Source organism: Myxocyprinus asiaticus, chromosome 31, assembly GCF_019703515.2.
Source record: "Myxocyprinus asiaticus isolate MX2 ecotype Aquarium Trade chromosome 31, UBuf_Myxa_2, whole genome shotgun sequence".
Lineage (NCBI taxonomy): Eukaryota > Metazoa > Chordata > Actinopteri > Cypriniformes > Catostomidae > Myxocyprinus > Myxocyprinus asiaticus.
Genome location: NC_059374.1, coordinates 39,426,507 through 39,448,013, shown reverse-complemented (window position 1 = coordinate 39,448,013; position 21,507 = coordinate 39,426,507). Strand labels below are relative to the sequence as shown.

At 36.3% G+C, this 21,507-nt stretch overlaps 1 protein-coding gene across 1 annotated transcript in view; it reads right to left on the bottom strand.

The window, feature by feature from the left end:
* Positions 1–21,507, bottom strand: part of LOC127422223 (calsyntenin-2-like) — a 99,208-nt gene that overhangs the window by 3,977 nt on the left and 73,724 nt on the right. The window contains exons 10-17 of the mRNA XM_051665568.1: positions 15,242–15,404; positions 11,471–11,637; positions 10,789–10,937; positions 6,639–6,844; positions 3,595–3,765; positions 3,349–3,491; positions 3,072–3,186; positions 636–814 (exon numbers count right to left, since the gene is read on the bottom strand). Of these exons, the coding sequence (XP_051521528.1) occupies positions 636–814; positions 3,072–3,186; positions 3,349–3,491; positions 3,595–3,765; positions 6,639–6,844; positions 10,789–10,937; positions 11,471–11,637; positions 15,242–15,404 (1,293 nt within the window). The remainder of the gene's footprint in view (positions 1–635; positions 815–3,071; positions 3,187–3,348; positions 3,492–3,594; positions 3,766–6,638; positions 6,845–10,788; positions 10,938–11,470; positions 11,638–15,241; positions 15,405–21,507) is intronic.

The window sequence follows — 21,507 nt, the reverse complement described above, 5'->3', positions numbered from 1 at the left end:
ACTCCCAACACAGCAGCTAACTTTAGTCTAAATTATTTACTTGAGGTACTCCTTGAGATTGAAGTAATGTTCTTCCTTAATCTAATATTCAATAAATATGAATTATATACATATAATGACTTATTTTGTATATAAGATATATAATGTTATATAAATAACTTAATTTTACATTTTATCTAATCTTTTTTATATATATATTTTAATGATTATATTGTGTTTTTATTGTAATTTTATAAATAATTTTTTCATTTAACATTTTTATTTAATCTCTCAAACATCCTGCATTTCCACCATTAACCCCAAGGGATTCGCCAACCCCCTCTGGATGACCCTTTCCTAGAAACTACAGTGTCTTTTAATAATTTGTTGACCTTTCCCACTGTATTTCTTTATGAGAATCGATACTCTTGTGGGCTGTCCTGTCAGCTGTAACAAGCAGGAAAGACCCTATTTCCAGGAATCAATCATGGATCCACATAAACCCTGTCAAAGTGACATTTGGAACAGAACTGAACATATTGTCACTATTAATTTTCATGGTGAATCTTGCACACTGTGATGGTTTGACATCAGAATTTTGGCAGTCCTTATTTTTATGTCTCGTCTTGGTTGGGCATGTAGATGGTTTGTCTTACCTCCAGTGGGTTGACAGTGATGGATAGACAGGAGCCGTCCCAATCAGGTTGTTTTTCTGGCAGCGTGTGTGTGTGCTTGTCCTCTTTGTTGTGTGTTTGGAAGAGGTGGTAAACACCCAACACAACCACTAGGGCGGTGACACACACCACAATCACAACCGTGGCAGCACTGGGTACAGCTAGAGAAAGACAATAAACAAATCTCTCTCTCTCTCTCTCTCTCTCTCTCTCTCTCTCTCTCTCTCTCTCTCATAATATTTACATTTTCTCTCATAACCATTCAAATCTTTTTTTAAAAAGTCAGGAAACTAGATTTAACTTTTATGGAATAATGTTCAATACATATTTTAAAGATTCAATCTTTGAATACAATCATACAGTTTATATTTCACAACTAGTGATACATTGCCCCGACCTCCCAGCCATGACAAAATCTTGTATATTGCATCAAAACTGAAGACAGTAGACAAAAATAAATAAATAAATAATGTAAACGATCATATTTTTTTTCTCAGGTAGAGAGAGAACTTTACTATGGAAGCCCTGAACTGCAAGGTGAAAAAAACAATTCACTAAGTGAATAGTGAATTGTTTAGGTGTCATTTGTTCTCTCTGAACTTTTTTTCTCTCTGAATATTTTTTTTCTCATCAAGATGCAAAATGAATAATTTTTTTCTTGCTAGCTAACAACTAGCATGTGGTACCAACCTCGGCCACCAGGTGCCACTATCAGTAAGGATGAAATCTTACTGGTAAGATACAAGATGAAATAATGTTTGTGGTTTTTTTCTTTTGATTTATATAGATTTAAAATTGTAGTATAGTACTACGGAAACCCTGAACCACACCATGAAAAAAGCAATTCAGTAGGTGACAAACATTTTTGTAGGTGTCTAGTGCCTTCCTGATCTTACAAGGTGACAGATGACAGCTGTGGTACTTGATCTGTAGATTTACAGTTGTATAATACTCTAACAAGTATGTTTTGCAAATCTTAATCAATGAAAGAAACATAATGTTTATGAGCCTATTAATGCATGAAATCCCACAATTAAATGAATATACCTTAGGTTACATATGTTTCATATGGCATTCGTTGTCAAGTGTAACAACGGGAGTTATTTCTAGTTGTTTGATGGCATTCACCAACAGGAATATGGATGTTGCTATTGATAATGTGCTTTTTTAATTTGTTGGCCCATGTAAACATATAGATAGATGTCTTTGCCCGTTTTGACACCTCTCGCTATTTTCAGTTTAAAATACTGTGCATGACTTATGTTAGACGCATGACTTATGTTAGCGTTGCCCAAATCAATTAACTCACAGTGCTTTGGCGCTGTGTTGAGTGAAAGGAAGATAAAGAGCTACTTGAGGGAATGGTGAGCACTTTCAGGCTTACCAGTGGCACCTGGTGGCTGAGGTTGGTACCGCATGTTTCTCATGCGTCGCCTCTTCAGCAGAAAATTTTTTTCCGATTAAAGTGTACTGTTTGCGGACGATTTCTGCCACCACTTCCTTGTGTGATGTAAGCGGTGATGTTGCCAAAGGACTGACTTACTGCCAATTTAAGCCACGTTGTTCATAACAGTTGTCAGTTGAGGGCGCTATTTTGCTACTATTGTTTTTAACAACCGTTTCTGCAAGATGTCGGTCTCAATAAAGCTCATTTGGTATTTTTGGAGTGCAGGGTTTTGGAAAGAGGGGACGTGGCTAATCCAGCGGCTCAGTCTCATAGAACTAGAATTGCTAAAATCACTTACAGCACCTTTAAGTACGCTAACTTGTTAAAAAAAAATGAAAGGGGCAAAATTGTTTGGTGTGGTTGAAAAGAATGCCACAACTATTCGACAGCTGTAATTTTTGAAAAATGTATAGAAATCATTTTCATGTTTATTTCTCTCTTTGTTTAGATGATCCTAGTTTTAGACATGTATCTGTATTTTTATAATGATTTTCATAGTTTAATATTGAAAGTCTGGGTCTGCGAGAAGGCTAAAACAATAAAATATATACATAAAAGGCATTTAAAAAAGTACCAAAAATAAATGATAAAATGTTTCAAATTCATTTTTAATTACACCTTCATATAACAAAATAAATAAAGAAATAAAAAAGAAATTGAACCCAACCCCTGGGACATGAAATTGCCCGAAGTTGAAGAAACACCCATATGCTGAATAAATATTACAACTCAAATTTGTTTTAGACAGAAAAAAATTAAGTGCGTTACAATTGTGTTCTCACAACCCATGTTTTCCATGTTACTCTGACTAAGGTCTGTACATATACACAATTACATTTATTTCCAAATGCAATCATAATTAATGACATTATTACATTGTTACATTATTACACAATGACACATACTAAATGCTTAATTCAGTTTGAAAACATACATAACCACATGTCTTATCAATAAAGATTGTCACTTACCTATGCTGTGGGTTTTAGGTTCCATGACCATAGGATGAATCATTTGCATGTATTTAGGCGGGGCCATCACATGATTGACATGTTCAACGGCATCCTCACTATGAAGAATGTTGACCTTGGAGGACACAGGGTCATAGAGAGGTCCCTTAAGGTCATATGTCACTACTACACAGCATGATTTCATTAAGTATTAGGTCAAGATCCCATTCCCTCTCAAAAAAAAAAATAATAATAATAAAAAATAATAATAATTTTTTGTTTTTTGTTTTGATCTAACCTGTAGTGTGTACTGATTGCTGGTGTAACGTCCATTGAGTTCTGAACAGGTCAGTCTAAATGATCGGACAGAGTTGACAGCTTGATGGTTCTGATATCGCACCTGTCTGATCACATCTGTGTAGTGAGAAATGGAGTCCACACCTGCAACACACAAACACACATATGTATAGCAAATATATAGATGAGAAATTAGGAAACTGCATTGGGAAAGTATAAAGTAAGTTATAGAATTTGTGTTTATTACCATATATGGACATGTTGGTGGTAGAGTTGGTGTATTTCAGTTGTTTGCCCGTTAAAGCACTGTGGTGCAGTACAAGATTCTCTAGCCCCACCCTTAACTCCTCCCCCAACACAATGATGTCACAATAGTCCAGGTTATGAGTGATTTCCTTCAATACACCTGACCTGCGATCTGTATGCACAGATAAAAGGGGGTTATACTTCTATCTCCTATACTGAAAAATAATGAAAACCAATATTCTATAATTATTCTATACTACTACTGTATTCCCTACCACTTATACACAGATAATTGCCATTAACCATTAATGGCTAAACGCCCATTTTCTAGCTCCTCCCAGACCCTTGCAATTAAGCAGGCCGTTTTTACTGCTGTACCCTTAAGACTTTGATATGTACTGTAAATTACCTTTGTTATGATTGGCTAGCCTCTTCATTAGTAAAATTAGTAAGAACATCCCAACATGTTGCTGAATACAGAATAGGTGTTGATATGTTAATGTGGGCATCATATCATATGTTTATGTTTGTGACATCATAACCATGATGATTTCGAAATGATAATCGAGTTTAATTCCTGGCTGATTAATCCATTTTTGTAGGTTAATTTTCATAATTTTACAGTATGTCTACATAGTCATAATCGTTTCGATCATAATGTTTTATTTTTCATGATATGTTCCATTTACTGTGGCAAGAAAAAGTATGTAAACCCTTTGGAATGGCCAGCATTTATGTATAAATTTGTCTTAAAATCTGGTTTGATCTTCATCTAAATTAGAATAATGAACAAACACAATCTGTTTTAACTAATAACATACAAATTGTGATATTGTTCTTGTACATACTGAATTCATCATTCAAACATTCACAGTGTAGGTTGGAAAAAGTATGCGAACCCCTAGGCTAATGACATCAACAAAAGCTAATTAGAGTCTGGAGTTGGCAAACCTGGCGTCTAATTAATAAAATGAGATTGGAGGTGTGGTTTAGAGCTACTTTGAATTATAAAAAGCACTCAAACATTTTGAGTTTGATATTCAAAAAAAGCATCTGCTGATGTGGATCATGCCTCGCAAAAAAGAGATTTCAGAAGACCTACAATCACGAATTGTTGCTTTGCATAAAGTTGTAAAGGGTTACAAAGTTATCTCGAAGAGCTTTGATATTCCTCTGTCTACAGTTAGACAAATTGTCTATAAATAGAGATGATTTAGTACTGTGGGTACTCTCCCTAGGAGTGGCTGTCCAGCCAAGATGACTCAAAGGGCACACTCAGGGAGGGAATGCTCAGTTAGGTAAATAAGAACCACAGAGTGAAGGAATCATCAGAATTGGTTTACATCTCTGTTCATGAGTCTACTATATGGAAAACATTAAACTGGCATGGTGTCCATGGCAGAACACCACAAAGGAAGCCATTGCTTTTCAATATAAAACATTGCTGTGCGCCACCTTGACACTCCACAACATTATTGGGAAAATGTTTTGTGGACTGATGAAACTAAGGTTTCATTGTTTGGGAAGAACATGCAGCACTATGTATGGCATAAAAAGGGCACTGCATACCAACATGAAAACATCATCCCAGCGGTGAAGTACAGTGGAGGGAGCATCATGATTGGGGCTGTTTTGCTGCTTCGGGGCCCATCATTAAGGGGAAAATGAATTCCCAAATGTATCAAAATATCTTATAGGATAACGTCAGGGTGGCTGTGCGCCAGCTGAAGCTCAGTAGAAGTTGGGTGATGCAGCAGGACAATGACCCTAAACATCAAAGTACATCCACTACAGAATGGCTTTAAAAAAAGAAAATCCACCTTTTCGAGTGGCCCAGTCAGAGCCCAGACCTTAACCCAATAGAGATGCAGTGGAATGACGTCAAGAGAGCTGTTCACACAACAAATCCTAAGAATATGGCTGAGCTGAAGCAGATCTGTAAGGAAGAATGGTACAAAATTCCCTCTGAACGTTGTGCAGGTCTAATCTGTAGCTACCAGAAATGCTTGGTTGAGGTTATTGATCGACCAGTTATTAAATCCAACGGTTCACTTAAGTTTTCCACAGCACTGTGAATGTTTAATGGGATGTGTTCAGTAAAGACATAAACGATTATAATTGTTTGTGTGTTATAAGCTTAAGCACCATCGTGTTATACTTGTGACCTTGTTGAAGATGAGATCACATTTTATGACCAATTAATGCAGAAAACCAGCTAATTCCAAAGGGTTCACACACTTTTCTTGCCACTGTATAGTAAACATAAACAAGTCACTAAATGCACAGAAAAGATAAATGGGGGGGGGGGGGGGTTAACACCCTCATAAAAGACTGATGTGTTCAGACTGTGAAGGGGCAGTGAGCATCTGTCTTTTATGATTTATTAACATGTTTGCATTTATTCTTGCTCTGTTTTTGCCTCCAAAAACAGTATGACACCTGTGCAGTTTGTCAGTGAATAATGTGTTGTTCTGACTCTGTGTTTGGGGACTTTCTGTTTCAGGGTTGAGAAAGTTTTGTTAAAAAAATAGTTAATGCACATATTAAACTTTTTAGGATTCTGTCATAATTTTCTTTCTTCCATGGAACAAAAAAGATGATGTTTTGAGGAATATTTACTCTGTGCTTTTCCATAAGAATAATAAAAAAGAATGGAAATGGGCACTGTGGAGCTCCAAAAATGACAAAAAAGCACCATAAAATAATCTAGATGACTTGAAATCTTCTAAAGCCATATGAAACTTTGTGTCTTTCTTCACTGAAAATCTGACCTTTTACCATAGCTCTCAAATCTCATTTGTGTATATTGACATATGGCACGTTGAGACACGTTGTGTAAGGTTTGATGCCAATTGTACCATACGCTATTTGTTCTCTAGTGTCTTGTAACTGATTGCAACGTTCAGAGTTTGAATAGGTGAAACCGCCAATAAAATTTAAAAGCTAACATCTCCTTATTTGGGTTTGGAACAACATGAGAGTGAGTAAATGATGACTTTTCATTTAGAGAAGAAAAGTGATTATAAACATAATTCTCGTCTGTACCTGTGTTATACGTAGGTTCTTTATGCTTTATAACTGTGCTGATAATATGCAAATCCCTGAACAGTGATAGGCCTAGGGCAAGGTCGGAGGCAGGGACGGTCAGGTGCTCCGCCCCATTGATTGTGATGCATGGTTCTCTGGGCTGCATTACCATGACAACTGCCTCAATATCAGGAACAGAAATACACACATCCTCTCCGAAACATCTGCACACATCACAAACACAAAAACACACTGCATTTCAGTTTTCTTCATTATTTCACACAGAAACCCAAAGAATTAACACTCGCCAAGAACCAAATGCAAGTAAAGATTGGTTTTGGTGAGTAACTGAACGTTACTAATGTTACAACAAAATTGGCAAGTAATTTTCTCAGTTACTGCAACATAATTTACATTACATTAACAGTAAAAACATTTAAATAAGAAACGCTTTACTAAGAAACTACTTTCAGCTACTGTTGCAACTCATGCATCTTCTACAACTTTTACCTTAGTGGAACATTTACCATCACAAGTTTATCTATGAAGACAAAAAAAAAAAAAAAAAATGTATGTGGGATATTCCTTGCATTAAGCCACCAAAATGAACATATGAGTTGTCACTGCTAAAAATTCCATTGTCATATGGGTAAAAAGATTCTTTTTAAAACAAAAATAATTACTGTTTTAAGGAAGGTAAGAAATATTTATGGCTGGTAAATTTTTTAACTTCATTTTGGACCCGGCACACATTCACAGACAAAGACATATCCACTACTAAAATAATAATAAAAACACTAGACAGTAATTTGTAGTGTGTAAACAGATGACTTGGAGCTGTTCCCAATTAATTACACAGACTGCAGTCGCTGATAACTAAACACAAAGAGAGGAACAAGAAAAACATACCTGGAGTGAATTAATAATGCTTCAGCTTTTTTGAATCTTGCAATAATTAAACTTAATAAGCTTAAAACCAAAACACAAACTGTGTTTGCAAGAATTAATTTACAACTCTACTGATTTTGCCACAGAGAAGCAGCTTTGAACGACAGGAAACAGGAAGTGCATTATCCTCAAATGAAGCACAGATTTGACTTCACTAATTAAGGATGCTTTCCTTAATCCAGGCACACACTTGCATTCATCAACACACAGGAAATGAATGGAGGAAACAGCCATCTGTAAGAACAGACTGAAAGTTTAGATACGTCCAGGCCTGAAAAGATTTGTCCATATTTCTACCTTTTTAAAATACTTGAATCAGCTGTTCATTTAACGGTGCATCCAGTAGATTAAAACTAGGAAGTTATTTTACTAATTCTTTAAAGGGATAGTTCACCCCAAAATTAAAATGTTCTCATCATTTACTCACCTTCATGCCATCCCAGATGTATATGACTTTCTTTCTTCTGCTGAACACAAACAAAAAAAATTATTTTGAAGCTCCAAAATGCACATAAAGTCAGCATAAAAGTAATCTATATGACTCCAGTGGTTTAATCTATATCTTCAGAAGTGATATGATAGGCGTGGGTGAGAAACAGATCAATATTTAAGTCTTTTTTTATTTTATTTTTTTTAATTTATTTTTTTTTTACTATAAATCTCCACTTTCACTTTCAAATTCTTCTTCTTTTGTTTTTGGCAATTCACATTCTTTGTGCATATCGCCACCTTCTGGGCAGCGAGAAGAATTTATATTAAAAAAGGACTTTGTAGAGCCGAGGAGGGCGGGGCTGGGCTGGAATGAGACACACCCGGTCCCCAATCAGCCTGATGGGGCGCGCGAGGGATAAAGGCGGCCGGGGACGACAGTTCGAGAGAGAGAGAATTACAGACAGCTGTGCTGTGTGTTTTGTTGGTTGTGTGTTTTGTTTAAATTGTTCATTAAATTATTATTTAAGTTGTCAAGCCGGTTCTCGCCTCCTCCTTTCCACTGAACTCCCCTTACAGACTTAAATATTGATCTGTTTCTCACCCACACCTATCATATTTATTCAGAAGACATGGATTAAACCACTGGTGTTTTATGGATTACTTTTATGCTGCCTTTATGTGCATTTTGGAGCTTCAAAATTCAGGCCACCGTTCACTTGTATTGTATGGACCTACAGAGCTGAAATATTCTTCTAAAAATCTTTGTTTGTGTTCTGCTGAAGAAAGAAAGTCTTACATATTTTGGGATGGCATGAGCGTGAGTAAATGATGAGATAATACAATTTTTTAGGTGAACTATCCCTTTAAGAATCTACAACCAAACGTCCATGCAGTGAATGAATTATACGATGACTTTCAGGATGTAGTTTTGTAACTGACTGGTGACTATGTTTTTCAATTGTATTTGTCAGTACTTAAATTAAAAAGAGCAGTGATAATTATAAGTTAATTATTTGCAAAAGTAACTTATGCATTTTGTTGCATATTCAAAAAGCAACACATTAATCATGTAACACGTGATTTTTTTTTTTTACACATTACTCCCAACAGAGTGGAAACAGAGTTTCATCTGGATTTGATTAAATCCTTCATAAGCCATGAACCAAACCAACCAGCTCTGAGGTGAATCACAACATTATAAACCTTGATTATTGATGTAAAGTTGTTGATTATGAGTATAAAAACAATCTAGTTTACGTATATTGCTAAATGTTCAGACAAATACAAATATGTAAGCAGTGTAAAAGTGTAGGGAGTCTATTCACAGTCTGTCATGGCGGTCACTGCCAGAGCTCTGTTGCCGCGATTCTCTGATTGGTGGATCTTTCTCTTCGGGATTACGGGTAGTTTAGTTTTTAGCACAAATTCTGTCTGTCTTCAAAAGTTTATAAGTTGCAGATAAAAATCAATTCACCCATGGACAAAATGAATGGGATTTTTACTGTTGTACTCTGTAATGTGTATGGTCTTGTCTAACTTTAAGTGTGTGATTACTACTTTTAAAAAATATATATATTTTAAAGTATATACCAGTTTTTAAAATCAAGAACAAGCAGAGTTAAATAAGCTTTCTTATTCATAATAATGTAATTTTGAAAAATATTTGGCTATGTGGTTCCTGTCTTAGTGTTTGTGTGTCTGAAGCTAATTCCCTATTGCACTTTCTGAAAAATCTCCACCCACTGCCACACATCGAATCTCAAAGGGGCGGACCATAATCCTCTAGGGCTCATGCATATTCATGAACTATTATGAATATTCACAGGGTCCCAGTGGGTATGCTCGTGCTCCAAAAACAATTCTCTTTCTGTCATAATCTTTCATTTCTGTCTGTACGTAAATATTAAACCTCCGCAAGGATGGAATAAAGATTAGATGGAGAAAAAAAAGTAGAAAAAGTCATCAAGAAGAAAGAATGAAAGTCATTGATCAGTTTCATGTTGATCTTCTAATTACAAATACTGTATTAAAGGAATAGTCCAATGTCATCATTTACTCACCTTCATGTTGTTTCCCCAAATTATTTTCTAATTTCTATAAAACTTTAATTGAAATGTTAGGCAGAATGTACGAGCTTCTCTTTTCTATACAGCAAAAGTGGATGGTGATTTCTTCTGTCAAACTCCAAAAAGGGCAAAAAAGCATCATACATGTAATTACAATTGAGAAATATGTGGGAGTGGAAGATTATCAGCAAATAACATTTTAGTCTGTCCCTCATACAAAACTATCGTATGGATTCAGAAGACTTGGAATATTGCACACAGGTTGCATTGACTACGTACATGGTACTTTTTTGGTTCGCTTTTTGGAGTTTGGCCTTATAAATCACCATCCACATACATGTACATTGTAAGGAAAAGATCAACATGGACACTCTGACTAAAATCTCCCTTTTGCATTTCACAGAAGAAAGAAAATATCATGGAGTTGGAATGACATGAAGGTGAGTGAATAATGACAGAATTTTCGTTTTTGGGTGAACTAACCCTCAAGTATGAGATCAACATTACAACCCAGTTTCTGATTTAACAATATGACAGTTTTGGCATCTTTTCCAACTCAGAGCCAAAACTGCAGAATAAACTTCTGTGCCACCAGCTGTGATGCATCAGGATCTAAACCACAACACAACTGTTTGATCATTAATAGTGGTGTATTTTTGTTCTAATATTCTAGCATTCAAGCAAATAGAGGATATCTCATGCATATTAATAATGACTCGTACTGCACTGCTGTTGAGATCCGTAGGTGACGCGCTCCCGCAGTGGGAAACTGTCGAGAGTTGATGTAAGAAACTTTCCTCAATGCTGCGTTCATCTGCTCCAAATCCTCCCCCTCCATCACCACAAGAGACTGAGTGGGATTGAAGTGAAACTGGAAGAGAGAAAACATTCATTCACAAGCAAGTGTGAGATATACTGTAAAAGTGTGTGAGTGTGCGTTTGAGGACTGAAGCTCAGGGAAAGAGCTTATAAAGACCAAACTGAGCTGAGAGAGATCACAACACCTGAGTGCATCTCTCACTAAAACTCTCTCTGTAAAACCTGTTTTCATTTGATCCCCAAATCTTCCCTAGAGCTTCTTGAATATAAAAGAACTGAAAAGCGAAAGGGAAAATATGCATACAGAAGTATCTCGTCATTATTCTTGTCTCCCAGCTTTTCCTCAGTTCTGTGTTACTCGTTCTCTCGCTCTCCAAAATAGTGGGTTTTCCCACTCTTTTCACTCATTTTATATATAATAGAATATGGTTAAAGAAAGTAATTTCCGTCATCAAATTAATATGGTTTATTAACCTAAAATATTGAATTAATATAGAATGTGTGGTTATGTGTGTGCGTACATCAGTATTTTACATCCTATAAAAATGTAGGGTCAGCATTATTGGAGTTTGTTGTGTGTGTTACCTTTATCCTCTGTCCGAGACTCTCCAGTGAGGTGATGTCCAGACCCTCTTTACAGGCCTGCAGGCAGGTATTGATCTTCTGGCTTTCTATCTTTCCTGGTCGAACTGTCAGTCCAGACAAACTGCCTCGAAAATACTGCGTGAACTTCGCTTTAGAGACCTCGCCACCTACACACATACAAACACCAATAAACACACACAAACAGCCAGGCATGATGAGCTGGCCTAAAACACTCTTAGATTTTATTCTTTATTATATGTAATAAGTAATATATACAGTATATATATATATATATATATATATATATATATATATATATATATATTTATATATAGATGCAGGGCTCCCTGTTCTTCTAATCTTTTCTATTTGCAAAAGTAATATTTGGAAGTCTAACATTTATATTTCCTATTGACACACTAAAGCTGAAGATAAAATTAACCATCTTAAGACAAATGCTTTTGTGAAACATCTTATGTGACTTTTGCACAGTACTGTATATATATATACCATATATACAGTATGTCAAGTCAAGTCAAAGTTTATTTATAAAGCACATTTAATAAAAAACAAACAATGTTGAGCAAAGTGCTGTACAATACATATACAGGGTCAATAAAACAGAAATATAAAAGTGAACACAGCAAAAACAGGAATACCTCAAAGGTCAACATGGATAAAAGCCAGTGAGAAGTAATATGTTTTAAGACTAGTTTTAAAAACAGAAAGATTTGGAGCAGTTCTGATGTATACAGGCAGGCTGTTCCAGAGCTTTGGGGCAGCTATGGCAAATGCTTGATCGCCTCTTTGCTTCAGTCTAGATCTGGGAACAGATAGAAGTCCCTGGTCCCCAGATCTAAGTGATCGAGGTGGAATGTGCGGGCGCAGTAAATCAGAGAGATATATTGGTGTTTTGTTGTTCAATGATTTATAGACAAAAAGAAGAATTTTAAAGTAAATTCTAAATCCGACCGGCAGCCAGTGTAGTGACATTAAGATGCCCTTCAGAAATCTAGCTGCAGCATTTTGGTCCATTTGTAGATGACAAATAGAAGCTTGATTTCCATTTAGAGGGAGTTGCAGTAATCCAAGCATGACATGATAAAAGCATGAATTACTGTTTGGAGGTTTTCTCAGAAATAAAAGGTTTTACTTTAGAGAGAAGTTGCAAGTGGAAGAACCCTGATCTAACCACAGCATTAATTTGTTTATCAAACTTCAGGCTGCTATCAAACAAGAAGCCTAATTCGTTGCGCAGGATGTGATAAAAGGAGCGAGACAGCCTAATTCAAAATAGGACACATTATTGCTGTTGTTGGGTCCAAACAGACCCAATGACATATATGTCATATATATAATTTATTTATTTACATAGGGATAAAAACACGATTTAAGCAAAAAAAAAAAAATTAAAAATAAATAAATAAATAAATAATGCATTGTACAAAGATGATAACACATGCTAATTTACATCTAAAGTCCCTAGAGAGGATTTTTTCTTCTGTAAAAGACAAAACAAAAGAAACAAATATTTAACCATAAAAGTAATTGATCTGGTTCCCAACACTGGTAACATATATTTAAAAAATGGGTTAGACCGAAAGTTATTGTTAAAAAATTATTACAGCTCTGGATTCCTTTAAGCCACACTTAACCATTGTTGTAATTTAATAGTAGTTGTGTATGTGTATGTATACATAATGACTTCTTTACAACAATGGTTTAGTGCTGGCTATATATATAGTTACATACACCCACTGAAATACATTACACAAACACACACAAAATGAATCTCAACTTCAGTCAACTAGACACACTCAGAACTCCCTTTGAACAGTGTGCATTGAAACAAAGCAATCACACTATTTAACTATATGATAATCTGTATTCAAAGCTGAAGACAGAGATAATAAGCAATTATCTGCATCTATCTGCTTTTTGTGAGATGAGTTTGTGTGAGTGAGGGTTACGTGTGTAATGAAGTCTCTCTGAGAAGTGTGTGTGTGTCTGTGTTATCAGGTATCTGTGAGAGAACATGTGCCTCAGGCTATAGCATACTGATGTGCCTGATGACTGCCAAAACTGTGGGGACCAAATGTCCCCACAAGGATAGTAAACCTGAAATCACCTACATTGTGGGGAGCAGCCAACAACATAACTGTCAAATAGGGAGAGTCAGCACTTCTAACATGTCAAGGTCATGTGCACTACTGCTGCACCATAGCTCTGACCTATGATCAGATGTTTACTGCAGGAATTATTAATGCTACATGCCTGCTGGCTACAGCCACAATGACATTTGGAGCATGTTTTAGAAATTCATGGTATTTAAAAAGCCACAGGGGACTGGGTATCTCAGCGAGTATTGACGCTGACTACCACACCTGGAGCTGCAAGTTTGAATCCAGGATGTGCTGAGTGACTCCAGCCAGGTCTCCTAAGCAACAAAATTGGCCCAGTTGCTAAAGAGGATAGGGTCACATGGGGTAACCTCCTCGTGGTCGTGATTAAGTGGTTCTTGCTCTCAATGGGGCATGTGGTAATTTGTGCGTGGATCGCGGAGAGTAGCATGAGCCTCCACATGCTGGGAGTCTCCGCGGTGTTGTGCACAATGAGTCACATGATAAGATGCGCAGATTGATGGTCTCAGAAGCAGAGGCAACTGAGACTTGTCCTCCGTCACCCGGATTGAGGTGAGTAACCGTGCCACCACGAGGACCTAGTAAGTAGTGGGAACTGGCCATTCCAAAATTGGGAGAAAAAAATAAAAAATTATATATATATATATATATATATATATATATATATATATATATATATATATATATATATATATAAATAAAATAAAATAAATAAATAAAAAAGCCACACCCACAATGATATTTGGAACGTGTTTTGGAAATTAATGGAATTTAAAAAGCTACACACACACTGACCACGCCCACAATCACATTTGGAACATGTTTTGGAAAGTCATGGAATTTAAAAAGCCACACCCACAATGATATTTGGAGCATGTTTTGGAAATTAATGGTATTTAAAAAGCCACACCCACATTTACCATGCCCACAATCCCATTTGGAACATATTTTGGAAATTCATAGAATTAAAAAAGGCATACCCACACTGACCATGCCCACAATCACATTTGGAACATGTTTTGGAAAGTCATGGAATTTAAAAAGCCACACCCACAATGATATTTGGAGCATGTTTTGGAAATTAATGGTATTTAAAAAGCCACACCCACATTTACCATGCCCACAGTCCCATTTGGAACATATTTTGGAAATTCATAGAATTAAAAAAGGCATACCCACACTGACCATGCCCACAATCACATTTGGAGCATGTTTAGGAAATTCATAGAATTTGAAACGCCACACCCATACTGACCACACCCACAATCACATTTGGAGCATGTTTTGGAAATTCAAAGAATTTGTAAAAAGCCACACCCACACTAGTCACGCCCACAATCACATTTGGAGTATGTTTAGGAAATAAATATAATTTGAAAAGCCACACCCATACTGACCACACCCATAATCACATTTGGAGCATTTGTAGGAAATTATTGGATTTAAAAAGCCATTGTATGCCTAAAATTACATTTGAAGCATGTTTTGGATATTCATAGAATTGGAAAAGCCACATCCACACTGACCATACCCAAAATGACATTTAAAGGATATTTTGAAAAATCAGGGAATTTACAAAACCACACCCATGTTGACCACACCCACACACTTGCATTCCATTTTCTCCAACCTTGCCAGCAGGCTCCTACGGTGAGCTGCAAGTCGATCTGAAGGGAGTGGATGGGCCAATCATCTGTCACCAGGTAAGGGTCATAGGTCAAGCCATCAACATAAAGAGTCACTTCTGGAAACTCAACGCTTATGACGTAATAATGCCACTCCTTATCACAGATCTGAAAGAGATATTAGATATATTATATCACTATACTACAATAAACTTTGAAAACAAAAACACAGTCTGAAGAAAGCAGGTGACAAATATGGTCTACAAGCTGGTCCAAAAAATTAAACCGGTTTCCGGATTTGTTTCCATTTAAATTCAGAGATTTTAATAAAATGTAAATAATTTTTGGTCCAAAACCAAGTGAGCTGACCTGCTGTTTACAGTCATTAGCTTGGTATCTTCTAAAGGGCAGATCTGAACGAACGAGTTCTTGCGCTAAAAGAAGCTGGATGCAGCGCAACAAGGAGAAGACAACGCTGTTGTCTCAAGATGCATTTTTGAAAGTTAAAGTTCTTTTTAGGAGTTAGAACGTGCCGCTGTCATGCGAGACGCGGAAAAAACAGTGAGATGTGGCGCAACGGAAAAATATGTCTGTATAGCGCATGTTCACATTGAAAAACAACTGAAAATAGTGCCTTCGGTGTGAATGGCTCATTCAAAGGCAGAATCCAAACTTAAATGGAACTTCCAAAAGAAGTCACTCGATGTGCTCACAACAAATAGTGCTTCTCACGTGAAATGCACAAAGACAAAACAAAGTTACTTTCAATAGGGTTTGCCATTAGCATGTTGCTAAGCTTACAATGTCATACTCTCAAAAGCACAAACAATAGTACAAACAAATATTGGGTGAAATAGTTAATTGTCGCACTTGGATTTTGGTTTTATTTAGTCAGTTTATATGATCATCATGCAGTTTGCAGTTCTGACATCGAGAATGCTTGACTTTTCTCATTCCTCACTTTTCTTTTCATGTCTTTTTTTTTTTTAGTTGTTAGGGTTAGTTCAGGGTAAATGATGACCAAATTTACATTTTTGTGTGGACTCGCCCTTTAAATTCTCCAAGACACAGTTCTTCTTCACCAATCATCTAGGCTCATCACAACAAAAGTAAAGAAAGAAGCAGAGAGAGGGAAAGAAGAGAAAGGTGGAGATGTGGGTGGATTGGCTGAGAGTGTCCAGAAGAGACTGATGACACGAGGGATGTGAAGTGTCTCTACAGATGCCATGAATGATGAAGCGGGGCCAGAACTGACAGAAAACCATCGCAAACATCTATAAAACAGAAAAGTGTGAGGCAGAGAGTCATTACAGAAAGAAATATTTGTTATGTATTTTTACATTTTCTGAAGGAAATGTGAAAGGTGAACGCTTATCTGTGCAAAACTTGCCACCATGATGTTAGGGAGTTGTTGATGGTTGCCATGGCTTTTCTAAGCGGTTGCTAAGGTGTTCTGAGTGGTTTTAGCATGTTGCTAGGTGGATGCTATAGGGTCTTCTGGGAGGTTGCTAGGGCATTGCTAGGTTGTTATTCACTGGTACAAGTCTAAATGATGGCCCCACATCTAAAATTATTCTGGTTCTGAGATTATGTTCCTCATTTAATGTAAGTCAAAGGGATATTTTGTCCATTTTATCGTCCATTAGCTGAAAATCACAAATCTGATTGCCTAAAAAAGTAATTTCTCCAACAAGCCACATGATCTGATAAATCATTCATGTCTGTAGCACAAACGGTGCACGACGAGTTACACAAGTTCAGACTGATCTCATGAAAACTATGTGACTGTTGCGACATTTTTGCTAAATGTGGTTTATTACACATATCATGGCAGTTCCGAGGTGAAATGTCCACTGTGTGGCGCTAAAAGCAAGTGAAATGTTCTCCCAAACAGATAAGATGTTTAACGTTAATTCTTCTATCGTATTTTAAATCAACAACCATAAACCTTATCGATAATGTCATAAAAAGCAAATGTGAGATGAAAAATGCAATTGCTGGAGCAAACACTTCATTTTGTGGTGCTTTTATGACACTTTTGGCTCTCGTGTCGACTCATATGCTCTTTAGGACTTGGCCTCTTTGACTTCATGAAAGTGTGTTTGTGTGAATTCTATTGAGAGGGACTGTCTTGTGCTATCACTCTGTGTGTGAAGGAAATATCTCTGTTGTCTCTGTTTGGCCTATTTGGGCCACGGCACTCAAAAACACAAGGTACCAGATGGCTTCTACTTGCTTTGTTACACAGTGTGAATGTGTGTGTGTGTGTGTGTGTTTGGCAGACGGAGCAGGTCATAGAGTCTAGTGGAACTGATTGTTCCACATCACACCAGCAGAAAAACAAAGAGACGACAAAAAACAAGAAAATGTTGTGAGAAACCATCAAACACTTTTGATCTTCACTCCATCTTTTCCTCCTACACCTGGAATCTCACCATCCATCTTTCTTCTCTCACTGTCTCACTCTTGCCAAATTGAAGCTCCCTTGACCCCCCCCCCCCCCACTCTACTCCACCCCACTTTTTCCTTTCCTACAATGCTTTTCTCTTTACAGGTCCCCCGTTTCTGAGTGATATCTGCTAAAAAAAAACATTGATGGAATTATACAATAGGTTGAATCTCACTAGAACTGTCCAGGTCATATTTCATCCATATTTTTTATCTTTTTTTTTAATTAAATTCACCAATGCAAACCATTATAAATTGGTTTCCAATTCTCATTATCCTCTAAGATGACTGAAATTAAGTTCTCAGTACAGGAATACAGTGATGACCATCATCACGTCTGGAGCTGGACACAATGATTAAAAATCGCATAAATGTAAAGCAATACAACAAATTACTTCCATGATAGTGTAACGAATGAGGCTGGTATCCCTTCAGCCGACCACCAGAGGGAGCCCTCTCCTGAATACTGAAACTGTACTGTTTCTTCTATGGTGACTTCCTGTTTGCGTCAAATAAATAGTCATGCTTTTCCATAGTTACTTTGTGAAGTATTGCCAGTTTCACTGCCTTACCAAGCGTTATTCTCATTGCCTGTTTATTTCATTGCCTTATTATGACCATTGTGCCTGGATTACCAATTTTGGATTACCTGTTTTGCTCTTTTTGCCTGGTTGGACTGATTACCTGTGTAACAACTACTTTGCCTGCTTCAACGATTACGTCTCTGCCTTGTGTCTTTGATTTGTCTGGTGATTGTAATAAACTTCTTGCATATGGATTCTACCTTCGCCTCCATGTCGAGATCATTACAGATACACAGTATTAATACTTTGCAATTAAAATTTTATTTCAGTACAGTAATGAGCTTTCATTTTCATTTCATTAATGAGGTTGCTTAATAAATTGTTCAGCCTAAAAATTCTGTCATTGGTAGTCATGTTCCCAATCTAGCTATGAATTAAATTAATGCACAAATTAGGAGTATTGCAAAAACAACTGGCGAATAAAGCAGCGTTTTCATCCCATGTGTTTAAGAGAATAAAATCATCACTTCTGGGGAAATTGGTGTGAAATAAATATGAAAATGGAAGTTGAAGCCACTGTGGCACTTTTATTAAATGTTATGAATTACTTTATGAATTTTAGTTTACAGCGTGCAGACAAAATGCTCAGACGAACTTCATGTTTGCTAGCATTTAGCGGCAGATGTGTTTCAGACATGCCTGGGAAGTAATAATAACATTGTGTCAGAATAACTGGAGCAACATTTCAGATGCCATGATGATACTGATGATATTCTCTGAGCGAATAATGTATTCACATGGCTGGCTGAGTCAAAGTCACATGACTTTTTGGATGCGCATCTATATTCTTATCTAAATTCTACAGGAATATATACAATAAATGTGTTTCCATCGAGTTTAAGTGCATGTGTTCTTATTGAATAATTAAAAAAAAAAATGATCCACCTTAAGCGAATGTATAAGTATTTTGTAAGTATAATGTGCATTTTGGAGATTTCATTCACATCTTGGTGTTTCCATCCATCGATATCTCAAAATTTGAATACAAATACATGGATGGAAACCAAGCTGTTTACAAACCCTTATGTTGCCCTCCAAACAGAATAATTTTATTTCTACTGTGGAACACAATATGTGAATTTATGAAGAATATCCTAGCTTTTCTTTCCTATATAATGAAAGTAAATGAAAGGGATTGGGGCAGTCAAGCTCCAAAATGACAAAAAAGCACCATAAAAGTGGCCTTTATGGCTTGTGTGCTATATTTCAAGTCTTATGAAAGCTTTTTGTGATGATCAAACAAAGTCTTAACCTGTTATTCATTTATGGTGCCTTTACACATGTCTAATTGGTGAGTAAATGACAACAGAATTTTCATTTTTGGGCAAACTACTCCTTTAAATAATAAAAATAATATTGCAATATTTATAGTACAAAACAGTCCTCATCTATCTATCTATCTATCTATCTATCTATCTATCTATCTATCCAGTACATAAATAGTGGCCCCAAAAAAACGGGGACACTATGTTTGATTGCTCATATCTCAAAAAGGCATAAAGGCGTCTGCCCCCTTTTTTTTGTGGGGGGGGGGGGGGTGTCACCCTTTACACACACACACACACACACACACACATCATTTACATTTATTCATTTGGCAGACGCTTTTATCCGAAGCGACTTACAAAAGAGGAATATCATAAAATATGGTTTTGTGAGATTCACCTAGAAAGAGAGGAAGACAATGATAGAGAAAGCGAGGCTTGTATGCGGTCAGTATTGAATGAGTGTCTTATTCTATTACTACTTCTTTCTTCAACCAATTTTTGTTTTTATCATCTCTCTCTCTTTCTTTTATCTTCGGTTCAATTATGTTCTCCTTGTGCGCATGGGACATCTCCCTGGGTTCTTATAATGAATAAATGGATTTCTTTCTCTTTAAATTTTACTTTTAAACCCTATTGATATTCATCTTGTATTCCATTACTTTCTTTCAACCTCCCTTCTCTATCTCTGCTTCTCTCTGTGTGTCTCTGGGTAGCATTGATTTTCTGCAGCAGTTGGTGTGAATGTTGGTGTGTATTAGTAGTGGACAGCAGTACCAACTGATATTCTCTCTGTGAGTTCAGGGTTCAGCTCTCTCTCACTCCAAATGTACTCATTACTGTTATTTCAGATCAAGCACACATTCTATTGTTTTTAGATACATTGAATGGAAAAATGTATGTAACTAAATGTTATTAAAAATTTGAACACACTCAAACACAGTGGGATCTCTGGAGAGCAGAGCGACTTACAGTGATATTTTCTCTGTGTGTGTTCAGTAAACATACAACACTAAATCGATAGAGGTGGTAAAAGACTTACAGCCACACTAACACAAAGTCCACATAATGACAAGGCAATTTATCAAAGAAAGAGAGAGAGAGAGAGGCTGTGTTGAGGGTTGGTAAACAGAAGAATTCACTCTGATGTTGTAAGTACACTGAGAGTGACAAGCACTTTAACAGTCACTGTGATATTCTTGTTTATCACTAAACAGACATACTGTATGTATGTGTGACTCTTCTATTTGTCTTTTTTATACATTTTGCCAATAGATCAGCAACTGTGAATTACCCATTTACCAGCCTTTGTGAAGGTACAATTTCTATAGAATTTCACTCAAGTTTGTTCCTAAATAAAAGCCACATTATGGCTGGAAACTGTCCAGGCCAATGATAAAAGCCAAAATGGCCAAAATTGGTTGAGCTTACCGCAAACAGTGTTGGGTAAGTTACTCAAATAGTAATTTACCTAATTGCAAATGACTTCTCTAAAATTGTAATTACATTGCTTTCGTATATATATATATATATATAAGTTCGAATTCAAAATAATGTCAATATTTCCTCGTTCATTGTTGTTGTCCCTTCAGCTGTCAAAGAAACAGATGTACGCATGAACATATTAATGTTTCAAATGTGTTCATAAATATTATTTTAGAAATATGTGTAACCCAGCTTAACTAAAAGTCGGAATCTATAGAATCTATACTGTAATGTGTAACACTACTTTTTGACTAAAGAAGTAATTTGATTACACTAACTAATTACTTTGTAATTACATTACACCCAAAACTGATTGCAGTCATGGCCAGATGTGTTTCTGAACACTTCAGATGTAAGAACCCTCTTAATTTGTTTATAGTACAGTGGTAATAACATTGTAATAGCCCATTTATAACTAGTCTTTAACACATTATTTGTCACAAAATAAGCAAAAAGCCACTGGAAGTATGAGTTATGTTTTTGTGAGGT